This window comes from Harpia harpyja, chromosome 1, assembly GCF_026419915.1.
Source record: "Harpia harpyja isolate bHarHar1 chromosome 1, bHarHar1 primary haplotype, whole genome shotgun sequence".
NCBI lineage: Eukaryota > Metazoa > Chordata > Aves > Accipitriformes > Accipitridae > Harpia > Harpia harpyja.
The window spans coordinates 12,251,471-12,279,319 of NC_068940.1; the positions used below are offsets into that span (position 1 = coordinate 12,251,471).

The 27,849-nt window shown below is 42.8% G+C and overlaps 1 protein-coding gene and 1 long non-coding RNA gene across 2 annotated transcripts in view; one reads left to right on the top strand and one right to left on the bottom strand.

Annotated features, from left to right (window-relative positions):
- Nucleotides 1-27,849, top strand: part of LOC128137339 (uncharacterized) — a 58,225-nt gene that overhangs the window by 14,376 nt on the left and 16,000 nt on the right. The window lies entirely within an intron of this gene.
- Nucleotides 593-27,232, bottom strand: LY86 (lymphocyte antigen 86). The gene is made up of 5 exons (XM_052778113.1): nucleotides 26,921-27,232; nucleotides 12,872-12,958; nucleotides 11,308-11,436; nucleotides 4,237-4,289; nucleotides 593-1,335 (listed from the first exon to the last, which is right to left on the bottom strand). The coding sequence occupies exons 1-5, from the start codon at nucleotides 27,039-27,041 to the stop codon at nucleotides 1,231-1,233; spliced, it is 495 nt and encodes a 164-aa protein (XP_052634073.1). The 5' UTR covers nucleotides 27,042-27,232; the 3' UTR covers nucleotides 593-1,230.

Here is a 27,849-nt window from a genome sequence, read left to right on the forward strand (position 1 = left end):
GGGTGTGTAGGATGGAGGCCATGTGTCAGAGCTCCTGTGTGGCCGGCTGAGCCACAGCTGCCCTAGCTGTACATGCTGAACCTCTCAAAGATGAAGCATGCAGCCCAATGCTTGCTACCATCCTTCATAAGCCTGTGCTCAGCTCCAGGACCCTCCTGTGGCTCTGATTCCTGCCCATACCTTTCCAAATCAGAACTCAACCGTACTCCTGGTCCTTCCCCTACACTTTGAGTCTCCCAAACAGGTCTCTGCACTCTCCAACCCAAGATCCTAATCGCATGTGCTGCCCTATGCTTGGTTATCTACCTACCTATCAGCTAGGCCAGCTGCAAAGGCTCCTGGAATGAGAGGGTTTGGAGATGTGCTGCACCTGGGAGTTTAGTTTGTGTTTACTTCTCCTGTGGCTTCATGCTTAAAGTAAGGAATAGTTTGGCCTCTGCTAACATAAAATGTGTGTCAACATGACTGATATTTTATATATTTAAAAAAAAAAAAAAGTGCTCATTTAACTTGTTTTCCTCAATGTTCCCCCCCCCCCCCCCCCTTAAGCTTTGGATAGATCCTAGAATCATGAGGAAAAATGAGAAAAAAAATTATTTTTTCATTATGAATTTATTGAGAAGCAAGAGGAGCACATAGCTTAGGTACAGAATGATTCACATATCACTTAAAAGACATTAAAGAACAAAAATTCCAGGAAGACTCAAGTGATATGAATCCAGTGACAGGACATGGATCACTGGAAAAAAGGCATGTTCATCCTATTTGATCTTTGTTCTGTGGTTATAATAAAATCTATATTAGTGGAGGCTCCAGACAGGCCCCAGGGAAGGCTGAAAATGTTGAGTGCTGTGACTGCATAGTATGTGATACATGTGAAAGTCATCTTTAGCCTGTGTTAGGAATGGATACCTCCATAACTTACTGCAGAAAAATGTTTAGACTCTTGCCTGTTCTGCCTCATGCTATTTTCATCCTAAGATAAGAATGTTGGTGTCGGACACTTTCTACTTGCAGCTGAATATATTAGAAGCAAAAAGTGGGCTACAGTGTGCATTTAGAGATAAAATTACCACTAGAGGGTCTAGTGACTTCTTGAAAAGTGAATTATAAAGAGGAATAGCATCAGAACTACCATGTGGGAATTACTTCCTTCAGAATCATTATAGCATGCAAGCAGCTCACTTGGCTTGAATAGCTTTGGTAGTCTGTAGCTTTCACGAAACTGGTTTATTGATAATAATTATAATCTAAATAATTTTTCACGGTAAAATCGGCACAAGCGACAGTGATGTGATCTTCATTAGTCAGCTTTGCTGAAATAGTGTAATCTCCCTGTATGAGACAAACACAAAGAGATTAGCCCATCAGTGGTATATAACTGCTGCTGTTTCTATGAGGGAGTCCTCTTCCTAGAAACAGAATAACACTTTTCCCATCAAGTTCCTCCAAAACCTTTCCTGTCCAAATGTTTCAGAACTGGTCAAGGACTTGCCCATATTTTCTGCCAAACTACTCTCATCAGGGATATCAATGCTGACAGTAAAAGTTCAGAATCTAAACAGTGCAAGGGGAACAAAATGTTTTGATGCATAAAAATTCCTTTCAAATCTGTGTAACTTCTCCTGTTTCTTATGAGCAAGCACAATATGGCCTGTGCTGTTTAGTAACTGGAAGAGGATGAGGTGCTTAGTTGTCTGGCACTTCTCTTCCTTGGATCTTGTTGTACACTGTTATCGATATGATTTTTTATAAGAGAGCACCTTGGGGGATGTGTATAGATGACTCGGTTTGTGATGAATTCCTATATAATAAAACAAGAGGTAGTTTAATTTCAGATTGTGTAGTTAAAACTACTAATAATTCTGGCTTTGGGGAGAACTTGTATCATTGCAGTGCAGAAAATCTCAACCTTAAAGAAGCCATGGCTTTTTTTGTATTGGTCAAAACTGCTCTCTCCAGACACTTGGAGAAGAAGCACTGGGCAGGGGAGGTGACAAGACTCACTTAACAGATTTGGAGGAAGAGGTGAACTAGATTGCTGGCACTGCAGTATTTCTTTCCATATTTTCTGGAGTGTGGAGGGGAGCAAAACTTGGGGTAGGAGAGCTTGGCAGCAGTGGCCTCCTGGCTTTGAACCATAGAAAGCTCTTGCCTTGCTCAGAACTCTCCTGGTTGTGGAGTAGAAGGAGGCACAGCTAGAATGAGTCAGGTTTCTTGGCATTTGCCTTTTACCATGGGATTTCTAAAGCAATAACTGGCCTGTGTCCTCACAGAGGTTCAAGTTAAGTGTAACATCCAAATTTAGACAGGCCCAATGGCAACATGCTCATGAGACTACAGCCTTGTAATTGTTGCGCAGGCTGCAAACATCCTTTGGGCTGCTCAGATGAGGCTGTTCTTTGTAAAGAGCAGAAGACAATTGCTGCATGGAATAACTCCTTATTGCTGGCATAGAAGGATGGTGTTATTTGCCTGATTGATTAAGAAAAAAAGCTTCCTACTCCCTTTCTCACAAGCATGTTAATTCTCCAAAAGCTTATTTCATTCATGGGAGGGAGTTTATAATAACTCATTTCCATTGCTCATTAGTGATTAGATTTTTTTCTTCCTCCAGAATAGTTTTTTTTGCTCATGGGTAAAAATTGTTATTAAAAAAGGATTGTGAACAGTCTTAGAATTTCTGGGTCCAAATTCAGCTAATTTGCCCTGAACTAGAGTTTTACTGCTCTGTGTGAATGTTTCTAGGGCTTCCTCTTGGTCTAAAGACCTATTCCTCAGTTTGTCTAGAGGCTTTACTACATAAGTGTCCTCACTATGTTAGTAAAGCTGCCCCTAGAGCAGGATGCTGATAGGAGCTTGGGCACCCCAGTGTGAGAAATCAAAAGGCATTGCTTGACACAGCATCTCTAGGTGTAGCCTTTAGGGAAGCAGGCTGGTAAGGATGGGATAACAGCCTGCATAAGGGGGCCCAGTTCCCTGTGTGAAAGCCTTGGAAAATGAAGGTTGTGGTTGTTGCTATCACCAAGGGAAGACTGAGACATATGAGATGGTAGCTGTTATGGAGGCTCGATCCTCCCAGGAGCCAGCTATCCTTGTTATCACCTTTGCAGGTCTTGGCAAGCTTGGCTCTCTGGGACTCATGTCATTGTTCTGTATCCCTCTTCTGGTTCTGTCGTCTTTTCCTGCACCTGGGCCAACCCAGTGCTGAGCAGGCTCCAGACTTCATCTTTGCGGCTCTGACACAGGTTTTATGTCTGCTGCTGAAGAACTGAGAGCTCATGCTGTGCTTCTCTATGTAAGTAAATCTAAGGAGTGTTTGACCACCTGAACTGTGTGCTTTTTGCAGTGGTGAGTGTGATCTTTCTTCACTACATTCTCAAACAGATGCCTTGATGATCCAGATCTTGCATTCTCCCCTTCAATCCAGGCTCTTCGTGTATGTGGCTAAAAATCCTTTGTTATTTACTTGTCAAATATAGCTTCATGTTGTGTCCAGTTAAGAGACCCTGTGGTGTGTTCAGCATTTGAGACCTATCTTGCTTTGCAGTGTGATTTGGTTGACCTTCTGGAAGGAGTGTGGAGAACGCTGCTTGTAAAAAGCATCTGTAATGGATGACCAGGAAAGTCAGAGCAGTGCCTAGAGTACTGCCTGTTTTCTCACCTTTCTAAGAAATTATTTTCAGGCTCCATAAGTCCGGAGAAAGTGTTCTTGGCCCAATAACTTGTACTTTTGGTTGCAACCTAGAAGACCTCTGTCTCTGTATCTAATACCATATATGTACAGTGGAACACATACAATTGCAATAGTTATCTAAATTGTCTTTATAGCCAGTGAGGATGAATGAGCTTCTCCAAATTGTTCAGCCTGCGAAGGAGTGAGTTGAATTGCAGCCTTGGTCTCTTGGGAGTCCCCTGGACCTGCTGCTTTTGTTGCTATTTTAAGAGTAACAGAGGGGGAGCCTACTAAAGAACCCTCTGGCTGCATGACTTAGTGCTGGTAGAGGGGATCTGCTATACTAAGAAAACCTGTCTGTCTGAATAATGGTGGCTTTCTAATGCTTTAAGCAAAGCCACTTCATTTCATATTGAGAAGGATTAGTCATGTAAACACTATCAGATCCAGTGTGCCACCTGGGGGAGCTTGAAATATGCTGATGTGATTGCTGGTAGTCCTCTGGCCATACCTCATCCAGAAAGCCCTACTGCTTGGGAGCACAGCTGTGACCAACTTACCTGTGGGATTTCTTTAATTCCCAGTGTGACTGGTCCCTCATAGTAGAGGTGTTCTGAAAAGCAAAAATGGTGATGGGTGGTTAGGCAGCACATGAAGGAAACAAGCAGCTGATTGTAGATGCTTTTTTATAATAGCACTTCAAAATGCTCCAGTGACAAGTGTTATGGAACTGCGAAGTGCTCTATACACAGTCTTGCAACAGCCCTCCTGAGAGAAATGTCAGGATGTGTACTGCCTTATGGGGAAAGCAGGGCTGAGCCTGTGCTCACGGAGGACCTGCAGCCCCTGTCTGAGTGGAGGAGGGGGGCATGGCTTTGCACAGCTGGGTGGGTGTTCCTATGTCAGCATGCATCCTCAAAATTGGGAAATGAAATGGGAGGGGGATTGCCAGGCACAAGTCCTTTAGCATGATCTATTAAACACCCGCAGCTGTAATAGTTGAACTATACTGTCTTGGTAACTCTTAAGAAAAACCAGTCTGAGTGTTTCTGTAGGTGTGGACTTCTGACTGCTTGCTGAATATGACCTTAAAGTAATAAGAATATGTCTATCTCACTGCTGAGGGAGTGTTCACTGAGAAGTTACATGATATACTAAAGCCATCACAAGTTATGCTGTGGCTGGAATAGAGCCTGGGAGTTCCACCTTCCAATCCTCATCTCCCTAATTGCGAGGCATGCTTTCTCTTTGCTGTTGAAGAAAGGGCAACTTTGGCATTAATGGACAGAATTAGCAAGCTGTTCTGCAGTTCTTCCTACTTTTTCATAGCTTACTGGGCCAAACTGTGCAGACTTGACTGAAAATAAAATTTGTAGATGTTTCAGTATTTCAGAATTTCTTGCACAACTTGCCCTCCACAAGTCGTGGAAAAGTCTAAGAACTGTTTAAGGATTCTCTTTTGTAGGTGTTGTGAAGTAGTCTTTACTTTGACAGTGACAGAGGAGTAAGTGTTTCATCACATGTGTGAGTATGTGCTGGCATCTTGACGCTTGTCACTTCTAGAGAGTTGTTTTGGTCCAGTCTCACTGTTCTGGTTTAAACTGTTTCTTGTGAAAGGTTGGACAAAAGGTTTGTAACATTTATTTTGTATGGTCCATCCCACCATGCAGTAGGTATCTGGCTTGGAAAAGAGTCCACAGAAGGTTTTCCCCCACACATTCTATGAAATGTTAGTCAATGCCTCATAACAAACTTAGATGAAAGAATCATGACTATAAGAAACTAGGAAAAGAATAGGAGAAACCTGAGACATCACCAATGTTCTACACTTTGCATTAATGAGGAATTTGTTAAATGTAATGCCCTGATGATCCTGGGAGGTGGAGAAGATGCAGAACTTGTCAGTGTTGCCCTGAAAAACCTAATACCAAAAAAGAAAATGGAATAAGTATGTTTTGGCATGTCGCGCTCAAACTGATCAACTATGCTGCAGCACTCGTGCTGTCCTCCTTCCCTTCTGCATCCCTGGCTACTTCACCTGGACACCAAGAAGTCTTTTCCTTTTCAAAGAGCAGTCACCATTGCTGCTTGCTTGTCTGCAAGAAGCAAGAGCTCTGGAGTCTGACACATCTCCGCTGCAGAAAGCGGTGACTCAAGAATTTTAAAAATACAGTACAGCCCACTTCTCAGTTCACAACTTCACTAGAGTCTAAATGGGAGTTAAAGGCACTGCAGACTGCATGACTTGGGTGATGAGTGACTCCCTTGGGACTTGAGCTTGTATGTGTGTTGATGTATGCTAAGCCATATTGTGAGCTGCCCCCTCAGGGTGGCGTGGACCGTGCAATGGCATGGCTTATGGTTTGTATCCTTTTGTTCAGTAGAGAGCCTTGTTTGTCTCTCCCTCAGTCAACTCTGAGCCTAGCAAACCTTGGGTGGCAACAGAGGAGAGTGGAGAGGAAACTGGTCTGTGAACAATCACGCTTCCACAAAGTTCTTCTCCACAGGGACATGGAAACTCCTCTTGGATCATGTGGCTTGTTAGGGTCTCACCTAGGGTGTCAGAAAGCCATCCAGAATCTAAACACACAGATACAGCATTCAAGCTCTGCAAAAACTATATTTTAAAATGAAGTAGGAGTCATCAGGCCATAAATTTGCTTCTGAAATGATGGCAATGCTAATTTCTCCTTCAGTGTAGGTAGAAGCTATTTCCCCCTTTGCTGTGACAAAGTAATGATTACATCAGAGCTAGATGAATGCAGTCTTAGGGCTCTGCCTCAGCCCTCTCTGAGAAGTTTTCCATGATTGCTGTGATGTGGGGTAGCTATGCCTTTGCTTGGTAATCAATGGAGTCACTCACATGGGCTGTACTATCTTTTAGGGAGCCTCCAACTGTGGAGCTAGGTGCTGTGTGTCAGGTTTGAGGTCCACATTTACTGCTTTGTGCTTCAGCATTGCCCTTAGCTCTTTCTAATCCGGGGTCTTGCAGTGTTTGACAGTTATTAATCATATGGAGCTACTGGAGAGAGTCCAGTGAAGGGCCACTGATATGATTGACTGGAACATGTCTCGAATGAGGAGAGGCTGAGGGAGCTGGGACTGTTCAGCCTAGAGAACAGAAAGATGAGGGAAGAATGTGTCAATATGTACAAATACCTGAAGGGAAGGGTGTAAAGAGGATAGAGCCAGGCTCTTTCCAGTGGTGACCAGAGGCAATGGGCACAAACTGAAACACAGGAGGTTCTGTCTGAACATCAGAAAACACCACTTTAGCGTGAGGGTGACTGAGTGCTGGCAGATGTTGCCCAGGGAGGTTGTGGAGTCTCCATCCTTGGATATATTAAAAAACCCTGCCTGGACATGGTCTTGGGCAACTGGCTTTAGGTGGTCCTGCTTGAGTAGATGGGAGTTGGACTTAAATGACCTTCAGAGGTTCTTTCCAACCTCAACCATTCTGTGGTTCTGTAACCAGGTCTCTAGAGAACTCTTGTGACCTTCTTTGCTTCAGTGATGTTGGGGGGAAAGCACTATGCTTTGAAGTATGTCCTTATAGGAAAGCAAGGGCAGCTTTCATTTTCAGCTAGCTGAGACCTGCCAGGAAATAGTATGGATCCATAGATCTGCTGAACTTTATCATTCATCTTCACTTTGGACCACTCAGTGCCTATGCTGGCTGGATCAGGCTTTTCAAAGCCCATTCAATGTTCCTCTCACATGAGGATTTCCGTTATAATTCCAGAAGTGTAAACATCCTCACAGGCTTTAAGGACTGGAGTTTATCACAGCATCCTTCATATAAATCTTTCTCCATGTATTCATACATTTTTACATTTCTCCATTGAAAGAGGATGAACACATCTGCTGCAGTAAGTGTAACTGTCACAAACACTGAGCCTAGCTCACTGAAAGAATTCTGTGGTCTTTTTAGAGCAAGCCCAGATGTAGTTGCAAGAAAATGTATAAACATTGGGAACAGCATAAATCATGAGTGCATTTTTCCAGTTAAATTTCCCTATGTCTTTATTGGTCTGTCGGTAAGTTATGGTATCTGTCAAGCATGCTGTCATCAGTGATGTGTTTTTCAGTCCACCTTTTGTTTTCAGCCCTTTTTCTCGAAGACTTAACTGAAGGTGATTTCTGTAGAGTATCCTGGAAGACATTTCTAATGTACCACTGGTTCAAGGTGATATTATTGTGTTGTTTTGTAGCAGCTTTTCACCGTTGTTTCTACCAAAAGTAACGTAGTCCTTTTCCTTGCCAGTGAGTAGGCCTCTAGTAGTTTCCAGTCTGAAGCAGAGCTTTCAAATGTGTAAGAACTTCCTGAGGATTACTTCAAGTTACTAGTTATCATTTATCGTGAAGATGCCTCATTTCTGACAAAACACCTATAATGAAATTCTCACTCCTCTTTCTCAAATCTTCCTTGCACTGAAAATCTTTATACATTCTCACTCTTGTACTATATAAAGGCCCTGTACATCTGCACCCACCTCTTCCTTTTTCTATGTTTTAAATCTTTTTAGAACTTAAATGCTCCATGTTGGAGTTCTTCTAGGACACGATCTTGCACCCATGCAACTGACACACCACTTCTGTCAATTTTAGGGATGCAGGAGTGATCTGAATAACTGCCAGCTATAGATGTATAGTTGAGAGAAAAACCTATATAAATACATAGCTGGGTGAGAAATATCCACTCTCTTTACTGGGGAGGAAAAAGTGAGATGAAGATGCTAAGCAAGATGGCATTGTATATCAGCCTAAAGACCTAGCTTTGTGGTGTAGCTGCTCTCTCAAAAACATGTACGTAAATCTCAATGTGATACCCAGTTCTGTAATTCATGTTATGTTCTCTACTTTTATTCACAAATATTATTTTAGAAACTTCCTCACTGTAACACCTACCTAAAGAGGCAATAATGTAAAGAATGGAGGTCTGAGGCAAGGGGGGGCTTCTCTATGGTTTGGGAGTGTGCACAAGGAATCATGCGAGTGCTCTGATGGTTCCTTTATCAGTTGGGCCTGAAAGAAAACTTGCAGACTTGCAGAGGATGCAACTATCTTTTGTCAGGAAGCTTTGTTTAAGCCTGCAAGTTGTGGTTGGCACACTGCTAAATATTACCCTGGTAGGTCTTTTTCTCTGATTTTAGTGATTGCATTGGGAAATCGTTAAATCTTATGTAACTTTGCTTTGGAGGAAATGGGGAATAACCAGCACTTTCTACTAAAAAAGAGGAAGAGCCGAGTTCATGTTATGCTACAAAGAATTTAGCAGTTTTGTTGTTATTGTTCTTAAATGGACGATGGCTCATTTCCTTGCAACATTTGAGCCAACAACTTCACAATGGGCATATAGCTCAAAGAAAAAGATCTTGGAATCCTATTTAGGAATCCCAGTGAGCAGTGTCAGATGTGACCTTTGCTTAACATAAATAGTAAATACTATATGATTATGATGAACAAGAAACCTCCAGCTATATTGAGTCTCCTAAACTATTTCCAGTCATGGCAAAACTGTGACATTATAGGAGAGCAGAGAAAAATAAAACAACCAGGACACTGCCACATCCAGCTCTTGTAAGTCTCTTTTCTTTGTAACTTCTACCTGCTCGTCCACACAAGTGAGTGGACCAACAAAGCCTGTATCAGAACTACACTCTCTCTCATTTTGGGAGAGGGAGTAACATGCAATTTTTGGCCTCCTGTGGAAGGCAAGCAAATTCTGTGTGGAACTGTATTTAAACTCAGGTCAGGTCTGGCCAGATGTTGGAAGTTTTGCCTGTACAACAGGGAAAAGGGGCTCTGCATGAGAAGCTTCAGTTGAAAGGGCTGTCTGCTCCTTTGTACCTTTGCTAGGCTGCATACTTGGCCATTCACAATGTTGTCCTTTCTGCATAGGTATTAGGTCAGATTTACAGCTGTGCTAATATGGTAAATTATGGCTGTGCTGAATTATCTCAAATTGGTCTTCAGCTCAATTCTGTGTCCTAAAACACAGGTTAGAATCAAATGTCAACTAATTAAGAAATACCACATTTTCAGTTTGAACCTTAGTCTGAGAAAGTTCACTTCTTTCCCACTGTGACTTAATTACTAAATAAAAACAGCTACCGAACAAGAGAGTGTGTATTAAAAAGTGTGGCAGAGGTCCTTGCACTAACTTAGGGATGCTTCTAAATGAGGGTATATAGTATTATTTAACCAACTATGGTTTTATATCATAATGTACTTCAATTAGTAGAAACAATTACCTGTCAGTTTAAGATTAAGGGACTTGGAAACCCCAGGAGGTTTTGGCTTTGTGGCTTAATGTGTGAATAGCAGTTTGTGCTCAGCTCAGCTCAGGACTGACTCTGCTTCTCCTTAGTGTATTCTCTAAAGAATGTTATTTAGTACTTTATCAGAATAAGATAGTTTTTCAGTAGGTATATGGGTGTGCTCCCCCCCCTTGTAATTCAATACACAATTAAAGAAACCTCTGAATTAAATTTTTTTGGTCTATCTGGCTTACAGGATTTACACAATTGGCTGCTTGTGCAGCATTTCTCTATTATTCTTTGTGGTATTTCTATGCTGTGTGAAATGTCTTAGTAATTTTCCAGGGGCTGTCTTAGCAGTAGTACTGTGTATGGTCATGGTCTTTAGACTGATAGCCCTCGCATGTTAATTATTGCAGCGTTATCAGGCTGGAGGTGCATGTGAATGGCAGTAAGGCAGAGCTTCTGAAACTAACTGGTGGTCTAATAACTCAAACTTCCCTGCAGCTCTACCTGTTTATTTTAAAATCAGCCTAAAGAGATGATCATGGTATAAGAGGGACTTCAAAATAACTGTTTAAGATATGTGGATATTGCTGTCCAGAGGCATGATTGTAGCTCTTCCAGAAATGCCATGGCTAGCTTTGCACTATCTGGTCTGGCTTGTGGCAGAAGGGACTTTGAGGTGCCCAGGCTCACCTGGGACCAAAGCTGCCTGCTTTTTAGGGGCAGCTAATGCCACTGTAAACCAACTAGTGCAAGTCTGCACCAGTTGGCAGTTTGACTGGCATGAACTGAAATCATCTGACTGCTGCATATGCATGTGTTGAGCAGAAACAAGATGCAAACCATAGATAGTATCAAATAGTATTTTGGTGCAAATATCCTTATTCAAGCATAATTCCTCTCAAAGTGAGTTAAGAACTGCCTTTAAGGACAGGAAATTTTACTTGTTTAGTAGTGAAGAGCATGTTCAGAATGGCTTGTTTGTTTGCTCAGCCATTTCTTTTACAGAACTGGCCCTTATTTTTGTCATACTTGCTCATGTGACAACCATGTGGCTATAAATAGAGCTTATGAACCTCTCTGCTGTTGGATGGGGTCACATTACCACAGTTATTTTTTTTATGGGCTTGAAATCCCATGTGTGTGCAATATTCTGTGATTAAAAGAAAAGCAAGTGAACAGGTTAGGGGGAAAAAGCAGGCTCTGAAATTAAAATGTCTGTCCTACTGTGTTTCTGCCATCCATTAACATGCTGTTGAAGTAAACAGAACGTTACGATGTATTGGTGCGTTCAACAGCACAGCGGGTGTGTTCTGCTTGGAGTATCCAGTAGCCATCAAACACTTAGAGTGCTACCTAAATTACCTCCTTTCTTCTTTCCACAGAAAATAAGCTTAGAAAGACCCGGCTTGCAAAGCGTCTCTGAGTAGGTAAAGACGGTCTTCCCATTTATGATCAGGTCAACCTTGACGTACAGCTCCTTGATGCTGTGTCCTACACGCAAAGCAGAAGGAGAGCTCAGAGAAAGTGCAAGGGTAAACACAGTTATTACTTTATTTTTAAAAAATTCCATTCCCCCCCCCCCCCCGCTGTTTAAGCCACTGAATGTTTTCTCTTCGCTGAACTCCTGATACATAGGAATCCATGCTTCAGGAACAGGTGTCTAAGTTCCTTAAGGGTACATAATGGGGGACATAATAGCATGTATCTTTATTGTTAAATAAACTATACCCATGACTAGTCTCTGACTCTGAGGTCAACTGGCATAGTAAATCTTGTGTCCATACAGCTAAATGTTCCTTTCTACTGTCCCTAGCAGAGGGACCATATCCAATAGGCCCCTGGGAGCAGCCTGTGGCCGGTACCTGCTGCCTGAGAAAACAGTAGCTGCCCTGAGGCAAACCTGTACCAGGGACCAGCATAGCAGCTTGGCAGTGCTGGGAGGTTGCCTGCTTGTGCCTGGCTTGCTAACATAGATACAGCCAGTGAGGCTACTGGATTTAGAGGGAGGCCCCATACTCTGAGTTGTTGGAAAAATATTTGCAAATGCCTGTAATGTGATTTTTCTGGGCTTGTTTAACTTTGCAGCCATCTGAAAACTGATGCTCCCCAGGCAAAAGGGCAGCATGTCTCACAGGAGGGAGACCTTTTGCATACAAGGAAGCATTCCCAAGTGCAAAAAGACACTTGGCACACAAACATTTTCAGCACCAGGAGCATACAGCAGGGCTCTTGTATTTATGCTCTGGTAGTAGAGGTTCTAGGTGAGCTTGGGGCCAACAGGTTTGTAAGAAGGTGGCTTTCCTGTGCAAGGAAAACAAAGCAAGCTATGGCTAATATTAAATTCTGCACCCAGCCCGTTAGCTCAAATGCAGGTCTGCTTTTGACCTTTTATTGCTGATCAGTCGAGTGCTGAAGAGGTATAATTTCAGCTAGTGCAGCTGATGACATGACTGTTGCCTCAGGCTAGCACTTCCCCAGCATGCTTCTCTACATGCCCAGGGTGTATCCTTGGTCTGTGGGAGTCCCGTCAGTCTCCTACCTGCAAGGGTCAGCCTTGGCAATTTGGCAAGCGCTGCTGGTGCCGACACAGGAGTGTGGGTGCTGTAGCTGTCTCATTCAACAAGAGTCTCTCCCTAGAAGACTTAGGTGTGAAGACAAGCTCTAGAGTAGCCTCCACCTTTCCTGTCTATATGTACAAATGAAAGTAGCTGAGGGCTGATATGACCTGCTTAGGGTGACATATGTAGTCTGAGGCTGAGCTGATAACAGAACTGACGTTTCTGTAGCCCCACACAGGTTTTGAAATTTCTCAGAAACGGAGCCCATTCATATTTTATAGGAGGTTGTCACCCTTGCTTATTTCTTAATACCAGCACTCACATAGGAATTACCCATTTATGGCATGAGAAAATAGCAATTCACTTACTTAGGACAATTGCAGCTCTAACGTTAAAGGTGTGGGTTGTGATATCAGAACAATGGTCAATGCTGAAAGCAAAATCTTGCTGGGGATCTGTTTGGAGACAGAAAGCAGTGGGTAACAAGTAGTATTTTTAACAAGATACTGACTGTATAGAAGAAAACAATAAAATACAGAAGCATTATAAAAAACAGGTTACACATTCCTTAAATATTCTCCAAGATGTGCTTAAAGCTCCCATACCCTGTGTTTAATAGCTGCTTCTGTCCTTCCTGCCATTTCAGTCTGAAGCACATTCAGATGATAGCCTGTATGTGGCTAAAACCTACTGTATGGGAAAATGAGCCAGGTTCAGGGAAAGCAAGTTCCCCACAGTGGTAGGTAGTCAATACTCATTCAACAGTGAAGTCTTGGCACAGCTGCTCTTTCCAGGTTCTTTGCATCACCCTTCCTTCCTCAGCACTGTTGAGCGATTGGTTATGATGATGGTTTTTAATTCATTTGTATCACAAGATGACTTGGCGAGGCTGATGGGGAAACCAAATCCTGAAGTGGGATGAAAAGTCCAGAAGTGAAAATAAAATTGTGTAACTGAGATCCTGCAGTGTTTCATGCTGGGTCCACCATCATATGATATTTCTAACCCAGGAAATAGTCTACATTTTTGCCTTTCTGGGAGGCTTCAGCAGAGTTGGGGTCAAAGGGAGCCCTACAGCTGATGACTGACACAAACGTGGCTCTTACCAGTTCCTACAGTACCCCTTTCTCTGCATCAAGCTCCAAAACTCTTGTACAAACATAATTGCTTTCCCCTCACTTCCACCTTCTTCCTTGCTACCCTCCATGAGATTCCATGCTATGCCTGAAGGCTTGCCAATATGTCACTCTGGTGACAGCCAGCAAGCAACAACTGGCAGCTCAGCTGCCACAACCAACAGCATGTGCAAGAGTTTTCCAGAGCTGTGGCTGGAGGTGAAAGATTTGGCCAGTTTGGAAGCATATTGTCTTGAACCTCAAGGCTTGCTTTAGGCACAGGTTTGTCCCTCACGGTGGCTTTCCAGCCAGCCTGTGCATCCAACTTCCTTCTCTGTGGAAACCAGAGGAGGAACTGCAGCATGTGCAGGAGCAGCCATAGGCTCCCTGGTTTACATAGAGCTGCTGGTAACAAAATAGAAACAGAATTCAATTCCCAGGTCTATAAGTTGTTGTTGTTTTGAGGTAATCTTTTCACTGAGTTGAAAATAATGCATTGGGAGAATTTTCCTTTGCTGTGATGAAACCTGAGTTGCAAGTGTCCTCTGTGAGGCTCAGCTAGCATCTCCGTAGTCTGATATTATTTTTGCAGCAGTGCCCCACAGCTGTACCAGCTGGCAGGGAGCAAGCCTGGGTGACCAAAGCTCGATTACTTATCGGGGAACAGGAAAAAATGAAAGTGCTGGGAGGAGCTGGGGGCTCTAAGCCAGGCTCTGAAAGCACACAGATTGTCAGTGTGGTCCAAAAGGAACTCCCAAGTCCTAAATTCTGATAAATTAAAATAACTGTTTGAGGGAGGGAGATAAAAGGCCCCCACAGCTGTATTTCCCACAGTTCTGTATCCCTGTGCTGGATTTTGTCCTCCATACCATTAAAGCGCAGTATCTGCAGTTGCATGATCTGCTTGGGACAAAAAGGTTAGTGCCTGGAGTTGTTTATCAGCTCAAGTGTGACAAGAGTCAGAGGGTTGTCTGTCTTCCCTTTCCATATTCTTGTCAGTTCTTGCTTTTGTTGCAGCTTCAGAAGCTGTTGCAATTAAGTAGGAGAGCAGTTTCCTGCTCCAGCTGGAAAGCATGTCAAACTTCTCTTTTCTTCAGGACGGTTATGCCTGCTTCCCCTCTGGCCTTTGCCACCTCACAGGGCTTGGTTTCCGCTTTCCTCTGGACTTCTGCAAGAGCCCCTCTCGTTTCTGTTTTGTGTGGGGTGCGATGATAAGGTTCAGGAAGCAGCTGCTCAGATTCAGAGCAACGTGGGCATTGATGCCTACAAACAGTGCTGGTTGTCAAAAGTCTAAAATTGTCAGCTCTGCAACTTCCAGAGGGAGCTATCATCAAAAATGGCACCGCAACATATACGATGCTCTTTTTTTTTTTTCTTTCTCCAGAGAGACTAGGCTGTGCTTTAGTCAACAAATTAAGTAATGGTATTAGGGCTAGAAGTTGAATTTTTTGCTTAAAATTTCTCATCAGTAACTGTTTGGATGGAAAGGGAATGTTCATGAAACGAAGCTTCTCTGGAAAGCATGGGCTTCTTACAATGAACCTGACCTCAAGGTAGTGTTAGTTTGGATGTTTCATGTCTGGGTTTTGGTTTTTTTTTTTTTTTTTCCCCCCATGGGTTGAGTTCTTTTGCCAGATGAATTTTATGGTGCATTGTAGCCATGGGTGTCTTCTACTGCACTGCTAATGATGCAGCATAGGAGTCTGTATCCAGAGAAGTGTTGTCTGGTCCTCAGAGAGGAGGAGAGCACGGAAGCACTCACATGAGAAATTCCAGCAAAATTTGTGAATTAGAGCACTTGGATTTTGTGTTGTTACTCCATTGCTGAGAAGTGTAAACTTTTCCACTGGCAAAAGAAACCCCAATTAATTTTCTGACCATCTCCCTGTGGAAATGCAGGCTATGACTTTCCAGTCCAGCATCTTAGATATTGTGGTGTACGTGGGGACCTCCTGCTGAAACCAATTGAAAGGATGGCTGTGTTGCTAAAGCTATGGTGCCAGGGAGTCTGGATTCCAAAACATGTAGGCGGAAAGGTTGCTGCTAAAAGGAAATTAAAGAAAATAGTCTGTTTTAACCATTTGATAAGTGAAGATGTCTGTAAATTCAGCTGTGCACCATGAACTAAGGTGGTGTGCCATACCCCTCTTTCTTTAAATGTTGAGGAGTCCCTCGTGTGGCAAAGGCAACTCGAGGCAATTGCCGTTTTTGTGTTTCATCTCAGATGCACAACTGTGAGTCATTGTGTGTCTCTTACGGAGGTTTAATACTTATTCTTTCTTGTTTGCCTCAGTCTGAAGTGAGCTGGTTAGACTGAAAAAAATACATGTTATGTCTTTCACATGTGCAGACCAATAACATTTACCGTTAAATCTCTAAAATACGTGGGGCTGCCCTTCAGCCTTCCACTTCCCTGCAACATTTCATAGTGCACAGTACTGTATGTTCCCAGACTTCCCTCCACCCACTCCCTTCAATCTGCTCCCTTTTCCATAATTAAAGCTAGAAACTCTTCAACTGGTTGCAGAGTTTTGCTTTTCCAGTTCAGCTTTGATATATCACCAACACTTAAAATGTTGCTGGAAATCTTGCAAACGTGTTGAGGCTTATCAGTGAAAATCTGTTTACTGGGGGGAAATGGGGCATTTTTTGTGTGTTTCTATCTAGTGAGAAAGGCTTGGGCCGCAACATATTTACAGCTAGCATGAAGGTGCCTGGGAGCAGGATTTTGACTGAAGTTTCTCTCTAGAGAGTTCTACATCTTTTGGGCAACTGCTCTGAGAAGGAGGCAAGTCTTTGGCTTTTGTAAACAATCAATGTGCTTTAAGACCTTAGACCTGTTATTTGAACTTGATGCTGTGGCTAACGCTGAGCTCTGAACTGTATCTATGATCAAATGTGCAGCTTTTGCTGAAGACTGGCTTCTGTAGTACAATCCTGCTTTGAGAGGTAAATTTGGGCTGTACCTGGCATCTTGCCACTGATCACCCCTTACGTGGCATAGTGCCAGCTGACCCCATGCATCTCACCTCCCATTTCACTCTTACCCAAGTACCCTAGTGGAGATTTATTGCTATGTTGGCTTGGTATGTGGTTTTCCTTGCATAGGACTTGTAGTGGCACCATAGTGCAAGACTTCAGCCTGGCTTACTGTTGTGAGGAGCTCACAGCGATGAATTTGGCTGTGTTTTTCTGGAAGACTGAGCAGATGTGTAGTACAGCCTAGAAGCTCAGGTGAGTTCCTGATCTTTTCTTCCTAGAGCTTCTCTTCCTGCTCTTGTTCTTGGCAGAAGGTTAATAGGTAAATTAGCTCAGATATATTTACAGTGGTGTATCTATGTGACCCTCCTGGCTGCAAGTCTTGTACCTTTGGTGGAGATTACCCCAGTAACAGGGACAACAGATGGGAACACGCTTTCATGCCTCAGTTACTGCAGTTGTGGGGCTACCAGCTCATGCTCCTGCTGAACGTGGGTGTGCACCGAGCCAAAGGGCTGTGAGCTGGGGCTGCCCTTATGCCCTGCAGCCTCCTGTGCTCTGGGAGATGATCCCCAGCAGGAAGGTGCAGCAGACAGCTGGGAATGATAATGTGCTAACCCACTATGGCTATGTCCCTCAGAGCCTGAGCTGCTAGACAACTAACTGGGCATTACAGAAACTGCATGGCCAGATGGGAAGCACCTGTTATAGGAATTTTGCTGGGGCTGGTGTACAAGAGCCTCTTTTTTATTCTTCTCTCTCCCTCCCCCCATCTTGTTAACTATCCTCTACTGGCTTTACTCTCATCTGAATCTGCTCTAAAATCACATTGTTTCCACATGAGCATGAAAATCAGTGGTATGAGTGAATAGGAGCAGAAAGCAGGCAAGCTTTGCTTGTAAGAGTCCACATCTGTAAGTCTTGCAGTGGTGAGAAGAATCTCCAAATTGGAAAGCTTTGGGTGTTTCAAAATAATAGTTTTAGGAACAGATAAGCCACAGAATTGAATGGAATGACATAGCTGCACTTGGCTAGGGTCATACAAGGACAGACTGGTGCTAGAGGAGCTGGAAATTAGCACAAGGAAGAAACATATTTAGTAATTACCCAACACTCCTCACCTTCAAAGCTCTTAAAATTAAATCATTAGTCCTTACAACATTCAAGGTGATGAAAGGAGAGGGAAAGAATGAGGAACTGTTTGGGATCTCAGACTTTATGTATTCGCTCAACATTTTCCCTTTAATGTCTATTTAAAGAAATTAACCTGAATGCTCAAGGTTATATTTGACACTGGAATCTACTTATAAGGTACTGAGGAAGAAGCATCAGGTGAATTAGCAGCTCCCAGTTGTGCATCTAGGTTTCCCTGAGCACCTTCAGTTTAATGAGCTTCCCTGTGGGCCTGCCTTCACTGCATGCCACTGCCATGTCCAGACATGGCTGGGAGGAGCAGAGTGATCCTCTGTTCAGAGGGGAGCAGAATAAATTGTGAGACTTATGTTTGCTGTGTCTAGTTTGTCATGAGGATGCTTCATCCCAGATGCTCACCTCAGACATGACCAGCTCTGGGCTTTTGCCTAGTTTGGACAGGCGCTCTGGCCTCCTTTGCAGAAGTTGTGATATGTTTTATCTCCTGTACCTTTCTGGCTTGCTTAAGCAATGTGGAGGTGAAGGAATAGGGAAGATTACAGTTCATGTATCCTTAATGTCCTGGGGGTACAGACTGTGGGAATTCCCCTTTGCAAACAGTGCTATTGACTTGTGGTCTCTGAGGTCTGCTTAAACCTGAAGCTCTTGGAGATGTCTAATGGAGTGAATAACCCTGCTTCCTGTCTGATAAAACTTGCATGGCTGCAGAGGGAAGCCTGAAGATTTGGTCTCAGTATAATCTATAAGCTAAAAAACCCCCAGAACACTGGCATGAGAAACCTAAAATATGTCTTAAAAATTGCATAAACACCTTTAAAAAAATAATTTCTACTCCTCTCTCAAGAATACTGAACCCTAGTAATGCAAAGAGCAATTATATACTTCTTGGTTAGATCAAGGCACAGGCATTACTGGCCGGTTGTTTGGCCCTGGTTTTGGAGTAAGGCGATTCCAGTGTCTTAAGAAATTAGTTTAAATAAAGAATGAAGCCTTTGTCTCTTTCTATTTCAAATAAAACTCATTGCTGAGTATAACTGATGTCCAAATCTGCAAATATTCAGAAACAGTAACTCAGAAGGCTGGCAGCTTCTCCAAATGTTGCTGGGGCACTGACTGCAACAGTAGCAGCATTTGCGGGGTGAGGAACAGATGCGGGAGGGAGGGCTCAGCCCACGAGCAAAGGGCTGGAAGTGTGGCACATGGAGAAGAGAGGAAGAGACCTGCCTGGTACCAAGCTGAGGTCACCCAGCTGCCACCTGTGGCTGTGGCAGTGCTGGTGGCCTGGGCAAGGAGCTGTAACGACGGCAGGTGTGGGGGGCTCTCTGCAGCTGGAGGGCTGTGGCTGGGGATGGGGGTGTCACCAGCACGTGTGAAGCAGCCTTGCCAAAGGCTTGACCTGAGTCTCCCTGCCTTTTCCTGCCCGAACCACCTTTCTTGACAGCACGCCTGTTAGAGCTGTTTGCCAGGGCTCGAGGGGGGGGCCCGGTGTCTGAAGGTTCACGGAGACTTTCCTTCCTTTTGCCAGCGGTGCTATTTAGAAGAGGGAGTTTCTGTGCTTTGCATGGTATGACAAAGCTTTGTCTCAGCCTGTTTGAGAAGACAAAACTGAAGGATGCCAGCTTTGAGAGGCAGCACGTACAGATCTTTATTTGTATTTGATAATCCTGATTTGTCCTAGTTAGCTTGAGAGAGAAAGGGAGGCAGGGCAGGCTTCAGCTACAGCAGTGTAACAAGAAAATGCTGCATTAATTTGGGCCCAGCAGGGAATGTATTAGAGAAAGTCTTTGTTCTTCTGTTCTGTTGGTAAGAAAACACCATGCGCTGCATGACTAAGATGCATAGAGTAACTGCCTGTATTCCTAATCAGATCTGTCTCCTCTCTTCATGTGTTTTATCATTTTTTATGCTGCTCTACTTGAGACAGAGATCTCTGGACATCAGTGCTTGCCAGTATGACTGGGGATTCACAGCAGACTTGCAGACTTGTGTCAGAAATAGAACCAAACATTACTAGAAACTGCCCTGCTGTTAGACACATGCCATGCTCTGAGATAGCAGGCTTTACCGCTGATTATACAGAACAGTAATCAGCAGCATATGAATGGGCTAAATGTTCTCATTTTCTCAGGATGGGTTGAAATCCACTGCAGGAGCATGGCAGTAAGCTATAATTGGAATAGCATGCTCCCTCTGCTGAGGAAACTAACTGGGTTCCCGCCTGCCTGATCACTGCTGGATCATTTGACAGGAGCCATCCATCTTCAGGTGAAGAAGAAACTGGTGCATTGAACTAATTTGTGGTAGCTTTCAAGATTCCCAGCTTTTGGCAACTGGAAGCTCTCTTGAGTCTAAAAGCAGCATCTGGGACAGATCAGAGGTTTTGGATTTGTTACATGGTGATTCTGTACAGGGTATTTAGGTATCTTGTCCCTGATGGCCACTGTTCCTCCCTAGTTTTAGGTTGCCATAAGCCTCTTTGAAGTTCATGCAGTGACACCAACACACAATAGTGCTGAAGTCCTTTTTGCATTTTTCTGAGGTGCCTTAATTTTTCTTAGATCATTCTGGATATTTTTGCTGATGGATGTTAAATTACTGCAAGAACCTGATCTCCTGCCTCTATTTTCTTTGGTAAACTGTAAGCATTGTAGGGTCCAGAGATATTTTGAGGCCTTGATGACAGCTCAAGATGAGATGGTGTGGCAATGTCAAGAAAGCCTAGCAACGCTTCATATGCGTACATAGGAAGTTTTACAATGGAGCACTTATGAGCACCTGTGATATGTTCTTGCTCCTGACTTGATGCAATGAATGTGCCTTTTGATAATTTCTACTTTGTGTAATACAGGAAGCTAATCTCAAATTTTCATCAAACTGTAAACATAGCTGTGACTTACCTGTTTAGTTTATTAGACTGCTCCCTCCATAGAGACTCAAATTTAGCATGCAGTAGCAAATGACAATTCTGCCTTGCCCACAGTACTCATTGACTGTAAGGTAATACAGTTTTCCAGGCATATCTCTCCTATTTGTTTCCAAAGGGGAAAACACATTTTCCTATGGCTTGCCTTGTGGGCTGTTACCCCTCCTGCTTGTGATTCCTTAGTGACTCAGTGGCTACAACAACTGAAGACATGGCAAAAGTCAATAGGTGGAAAATGTGTCTACTAGTTTAGATTTAGTGGCTGGAGATAAGCAGGAGGGGCTGTCAAACAACCAACCCTCTTCCGCAGTCCGTGATGCGGGACCTTCATTGATCTGGTGAAGAAATGGACACTGTGAGGAAACCTCTGAGAACTAAACTGGATGGGAAAATTTAAAGCATGGTGGGAAATGTTCAGCTGAGGTTAATTCTCTCCACTACTAGTCTCAGTGAAAGCATTAATATTGATTTTGCTAGATGGTTCAAAGTCTAGATGCTGAACCTAATGCTTTTGCCAGAGTACCTTGGAGGTATGAAATTGTCTCCTGCTCCTCCTTATAATTTACATTTTAAAACTTACTAAATACTTTCTCCTCTCTGAAAGAAGAGGTAAAATTAAATCAGAATCATCTTAAGAGGTCACATAGGAAAATAAGGTTTTAATCCTCTCTAATGAAATAGAGAACACAACAGATAAGGTAGTTTTAATTCATGGAGGGACCAAAACTTTAAACCAAGATTTGTATGTGCATTCGTATCTATGCTACCTTGATTCTGGTGATAGCTTCCATTTGTTAGGATCTGGTGCCAGAAATAAGCATGTCAACATCTGGCCTTCCTCCTGGAGTAAGCAAGCTATACCAGATGAGTATAGCAGCAAGGCTATGACACCAAGATGGCTTGGACAGAGCAAGCAAACAAAAAATGTTTTCAAGTGAAATTCTTAAGTTCTTTGATTGTTTGCCCATTAGCAATCTATGCAACAAAAGATCAGAGGGGAGTTGGTGTCGTGTGGCTTTAAATAATTTAGAAGCAGAAGAAATTGCTGGAGACTGCTTGAGGGAAATAAATAAATAAGTCCAAGAGAAGCATCTGGCTCAATCTGTCTGCCAAAGAAACAAAGAATAATGGAAAAAGAACCTTCTTTTACCAAGTGTCTAGAAGAACGTTTGTCCTGAAGATGCATGAGGTGAGAATTTTTTGCAGACTCTTCTTTGCCAGCTGAAGCATCAGATGACTTATATCCTTTAAATGAAGCATGTAAGTGTGTGGCCAGAGAGGAAAAAAGACTAGTAATATTGGTTGACATAGAAAACAAAGTGATGTGTAAAATTAGTGCTACAATGATGACAATTTAGCAGGTTTGTTTACAAGTTGGTATTGCTGATTGAGCAGGAAAGGGTGTTACAGGTCTATTTTTAAAAAAGGAAAAAGAAGATTTTTAAGAGAAATAGTATATTTGATCTCTCAGTATGTAGAAGAAAGGATATGATGGGCTGAGCGTGTGAGGGGGACCCTAGTAAAACTGAAACTATTCAGTACGGACAGACAAATCATCAGAAAATTGTAATCTAACCAGTCTATCAGTCTCTACTTTTTCTTTTTTTATGCACTGAAAAGTTCCTTCAGAGCAGGGTTTAACAGGAGGGTGTTTATATTGTGCTATCTGAACAGAGCAGGTTCTACACCAGAGTAACCCTGTTGACTTCAAGGGACCATTTTAGTGGAGATCCAAATCTGAGCTCACAAATTTTAAGAAGAGCCATACAAATGAGAGTTTCTCTATCTGTAAACACAATCCAGTGCAAGCTTGTACTGAAGTGGGCAGTGCTGCTCTCTCCTACTGTATCAATGTAGGGCAGGAAAAAGGTTTACAGAAATGACCCTGCCTGAAGTGTGACAGAGCTACACAAGCAGTCATGGAGCTCAGTGGATGTAAGTTCAGTCTGACTTTGCTCTGTTTAGGAAGAGGCATCAGCATGTAAAAATAATCTGTAGTTGACCATAAGGCACTGCTGCTTTGTCTAGCAAAAGATATTAATTAAAGCAAATAGTTATCTGTATCCCTAAATATGTTTTATTATTTTTAAATCTGTAGATATGCAGATATAAAACTTGTAAAGAAGTGTGTAAGAAGTTTTATATTTAGTTTCTGGAGGCTGAAATGAATACCGATTGATTGCTCCTTCTCCTGAAACTTCAGCTGATGGCTATTAACCTTGCTTCAGATGGAAAAAGAAGAAAAAGCAGTGTCAAATATGAATTGGGAAATGTTTGTCTGTGATAGTTAAAAAAAAAAAAAAATCCCATGGGGTCTGAACAATGTTTTAAAAGCCTAGAGAATATCTCTCAAGTTGTCATCTTCAAATACTACTACTTTGACTCTTCCAAAGATCTCCCTGAAATTCCCTGTTACTTACTCCTGTGCACAGAAAAAGTCCTTAATGGTTGATGCTCTCCAGACCCTTTCCGAGAACCTTCTGCGTTACCAGTAAGCTTTTCTGCACTGTCAAGAAATCTACAGTTTCAGGCAGCTCTGAAATCCCCCAGGTCCTAATCTAAACGTAGAGCTTTATTAATCACCAAGCATACTGGTGTGGGTTTGCTGGTTGAAACAAAACCAGGTATTCTGAAATACTGACTTGTTGAAGTAGGCCCAACTAACATTTCGAGAGCGAGCTGTAAAAATAGTTGGAAAATGTTTTTCATGTGTCTGCAGCAGCAATTGCCTGCTTTACCCTATGAAGAGGGCCCCATTTGAACACTACATTGTAAGAATGTTTTCATGGCTAATTAAGACAATTAGGCTTACATGAATGGTCTGGAAGCAGGTGCTGGTACACATGTTGAAGAATTACATTTTGTAGTCTCTCACTGCATGGCATGTTGCACTTTGAGTTGGGTGACTGACACTCAAATAGCACTGGAATTTGCTCGGGGCACTTTGCTACCACTGCCTTCCCACCTTTCCCTTCCCAGACAATTGCCTTTTAAAATGTAGCTGAAAAGATCAAAAGCATTATTACTGTAAAAATCACTGTGAAATTAAAGGGGATAGGAATCAGCCATTTGTGTAGCAGGTTCTTTTCATGTCTCTGCATAGACTTGCCAATTACAGTTCTCTTTTCTCAGTCAGAGATGTTAACCTGTGCTGCCTTTATCTCGGGATCCCTGCCCAGATTTCTAAAGTGATTTGTGGTCATTTGAGATCTTCCTTCATTTTTGTCACCTCTTCCTGGGAGGAAGAGTGGCACTGATGGGAAATGTCTTGCTGTATTTATAGACTGTCTCGGTGTTATGTCTCCTGTGGTTATATAGAGGAGGCAGCATACTGTCTATTTACTTTACTTGTAGACCACCTGTCTCTCAGCTTGAGCTTCTCACTATGGACTTGCTGCTGAGTTGTTTTTTTTTTTTTGTCCAATTTCTTTTAAATTACTTTTTTACAAGTGCATGATACTGATCACTGGGGTCTTGTCCAGATCTTTCTTTTGATGCATCCCTCAGAGTCCTGGTTACTGAATGTTTAGTCTGATGTAGCTGGGTGGGAATGGGGATCCTTTTAAAGGATCCAGAGCATGGACTGAGGCTGGGGGCTTGATGCATGCCTGTATCTTACACATTATAGGGGCAGGATGCAGCTAGAGCAAGTGCTTGTGACAGGGACTTGGGACTTGCTCCTGCATACAGGAGATTGTTACTCTTTCTCTGTCTTCAGTTATGCACCTAAGCTTCTCTGCTACATTTATCACAGTTATATTAACTCATATTTTCGGCTTTAGTCAGATTTTTACTGCATTTTAGGAGAGGACCTGATAAACTGTAAAGTAAAAATGAACACTTAGCTCCTTTTTAGATGCTCAGACTGAACTCTATTAATCTGTTGATAGAGGGCATTCAGTTCCAGAAATAAAGTTCTGAAGTACTTTGCTAAAATTATCTCAACTTAAATTTTACTTGATTCAACCCTGATTCACTGATAACATCCTAGAGTTTATAGTAACAACAATAGAGGTGAAATCCTGACCCTCTTGAAGCCAACAGGGAATCCTTTACCCAAGATTTCATACTAGATACCTCACTGTGCCCACTGTATCCCAAAAAATGTGTCATCCTCTGGCATCTTCAGTGGAGCAGGAAATACCATGGGGATTTCTCAGACTGAAGAGACGTGCAGGGTGGGCAGTCTTCCCCTGAAATAGCTAAAGAGTATGGGCAGTTGCCTAGCATTGACTCTGTGCTTGCTGACATTACAAAGTTGTCATGAGAAGGTTTGTTGGGAAAGGGTCTTGTCAAACCTAGGCACTAGCATGTCCGTTCCCTCCTGGGTGAGAACAATTGGAGGGATGCAGCTAAAGAACGAAGCTATGTTCTGCCCATTTAGTTGTGGTTTACAGAGAAATCAAGTGGGGACAAAGCTGCTCCTCTCCTGAAAGGGTGATCGGCACCTCTGGCACTGTCGTGAGCTTGCCAGTGAGCTCAGGAAGAGCAGTGCCTTCTCTGAAGGGAGTGTAGGCTGGTGGACTTGGATTTATCCTCCCCACCCATAGATTTTTTTTGGGGGGGGGGGGGGGTGTCAGCCCAAAACACCTTATATTTTTCTGCTTTATGCAAGCTACCAGACTATGAACTGGGTCAGCAGAGATGCAGATGGGGCATCCCGGTCTGATGCTACAGGTGTGGTAGCCTCTGGAAAAAGGCAGGGCAGAACATTGTGACAGCAGCTGTGAGTGTTGCCGCAACTGAATCTGCTAGAGCTGTAAGGGAGTGAGGAATTGGGCTTCAAGCAAGGAATCTGATTTAATTCTTGCATTTTTTTCCATGTCTGTGTAATCTCATCTCCCATAGCTATGCCCAGGAGAACAGAAAACCACTCTGTGTTGGGACCTGACCTGTATGATCTCTGGCTTGTGCTTCTCAAGCTGTGAATTCCTCCTGAATGAATGTACCTCTTTGGTTTGCCACACACAGAAAGGTAAGTGACACACAAGCTCTAAACAAATGCATTTTGTTAGCTAGGCCACTGGTGCGCATAGTAAGTAGCAATGCCTGGCTGACACGTGCCCAGCAGACAAATTGCATCATCACTTGAATTGACTCAAACTGTAGCCTGTGCCTCTGGGTCAAGGCATCTCATGCTAACTGAGACCTGTTGAGGGAACAGAATTAACTTATATACAAAGAATTCTTACTAAAATAAAGGTAATACCAAAGCTTGTATTCAATATCTAATTAAATATTTTCCTAATGCAGTATACCCATTTATAATATGAGAAGCCTGACTTTAGTCTCCTGGGAGCAGGCCAGTAAAGAATAGCATTACAAATATTTATTTACTTCTCTTGTCCTTCACTGGCTTTATTTTAATGGGTGTGCAAAACTCCATGAAAGCTACAGGGGAGAAAAAGCCCCCTGGGAAACCCTTTGTATCAGGATGAATTGGAAAAACAAACTCTAGGGGGCTCATTTGCCATGAATCGCTTTTCACATCACGTGTGGAAAATGAATGAGGCGTCTGTGAATCTAATTCCCTTTGTCCCAGCTGTAAAGCAGATCAGCACAATAGGAGAGGCACAAGGCCAGCAAAGCAAGAGGTGGAAAGCAGGCACCATTCAGTGAATTCATTTTCAGTCATTGCAGTGCCACTTGCTCCTTTTCTTCTCTACAGATTTAAAGAACAAACAAAACCCTATGGTCCCTGGGAAATGCCTGTGTTAAGTGCTGCTCCTGAAGTCTTGCTAAGCAGGGTGGCAATGGCAGAGAACACGAATCCTTCCCACTGTCATGCCGGGTCCCTTGTCACTCCCAAGTGGGAGGACAGAAAGCTCATCACCACAGCCTTGCTGCACCTTAGGAAAACAGCACATCAGTGCATTGAAGAGTGTGTGTCATCCCGGGGTAAAAAAGATAAAGACTTAGGGTCTTCCTCTTTTATTTAACCTAATTTCAAGATAAAAATCCTAGTCATCTCTTTCATGCTGGACTGGATTTTTGACAGCGGTTTATTGTTCTGAATTAGATTATATTATTTTTTCTTTATTATCTTCTATCTAAATACAGTTAGATTTGTGTGTATGTGAACCAAACCAGCTATATTTGAAAGACTAAAAATATTCTAGCAGTGAAACCCAGTGCTGGCTTGGGAATGTAACCCTTCCATTCATTGCCTGGCTTATAAACCCCTCTCACTGCATAAGAACAACTTTGTTGCCCAGCTAAAAAGAAAATGGAAATTTTAAGAATCTCACCACAGCTTTTGTAATATATTTCCAAGTTGTCCTCTTTGCAGACTGTGTGCGTAGGCCATTCTGTGCTGGCATTGATGTAAAGCAGGACTATGATGAGAACAAGAACGTTTGATGTCTTCATGGTGGTGGTGGTAGTTTGCAGGATTACTCCTCTGTCTCTTGCTAACTCTCTGTGGAGGGAGGTGTTCCTTCCTTTCTCCGAGGGAGAGAGGAGTTACTACATGCGTGCCTGCAGAAGGGTTAAGTGAGCCAATACAGCCTTAGCTTACCACAATGTGGTATAAACAAGAGGCTAATCAGAATTGGAGGGTGCTATTTCTGTGTGCTTACACTTCTGCTTTCTGCTTCATGTTAGTTTAAACTAATGACAAATGAGCTAATCACGCTTACTGACCGCATGGCATAGCCCTGCCTCGGTGCCTGCTGGAACAATGCAGTAAACTGTTTAGTTTTTCTCTTGCTGCTAGTTTCTCCTCTTGAAGTCAAAGCATTTGGGTCAAGACTTCAGACAGGCTTATTTAGCCCTTCTGGCTGCAAAACACTGTGATCCAAATCACCCCATCTTAATCATACAAAGTCAGACCAGATTTTGCAAGATGGTCAGTTTGGTTTATATGTTCTTCTTAGTAACTAATCTGTCTGCTAGAGGGAAGGGAGGTCTGTCCGATAAAGCTGACATCAAATAAGCAAGTCTTGAAATGCTGAGGAATGAATCCTTTCTGCTTGACTATGCTAAATACTGCATTTATGTTCATTTTGTTCAATGGTTCTTAGGAATATACTATTTACCAGTAGACCCAGTCAGGTAAACCTAGACTTAATTTTTTTTTCTTTCTGTCGTCCTGGTTATTTAACTCCCCACTAGCGACACTGTGCATTTGTTATTTGCTCTAGCTTTTTTAAAGCTGTGCTTTATGTAGAAATCAGTG

Excerpts from the sequence above, each read along its gene's own strand:
- LY86 (XM_052778113.1), bottom strand. The coding sequence starts at position 27,041 with ATGAAGACATCAAACGTTCTTGTTCTCATCATAGTCCTGCTTTACATC. Across the intron at positions 4,290-11,307 it reads CTGTGGAAAGAAGAAAGGAG|AACACCTCTACTATGAGGGA; the intron begins GTAATTTAGGTA and ends TTTGCTTTTCAG. Across the intron at positions 1,336-4,236 it reads GAATTAAAGAAATCCCACAG|GGAGATTACACTATTTCAGC; the intron begins GTAAGTTGGTCA and ends TGTCTCATACAG.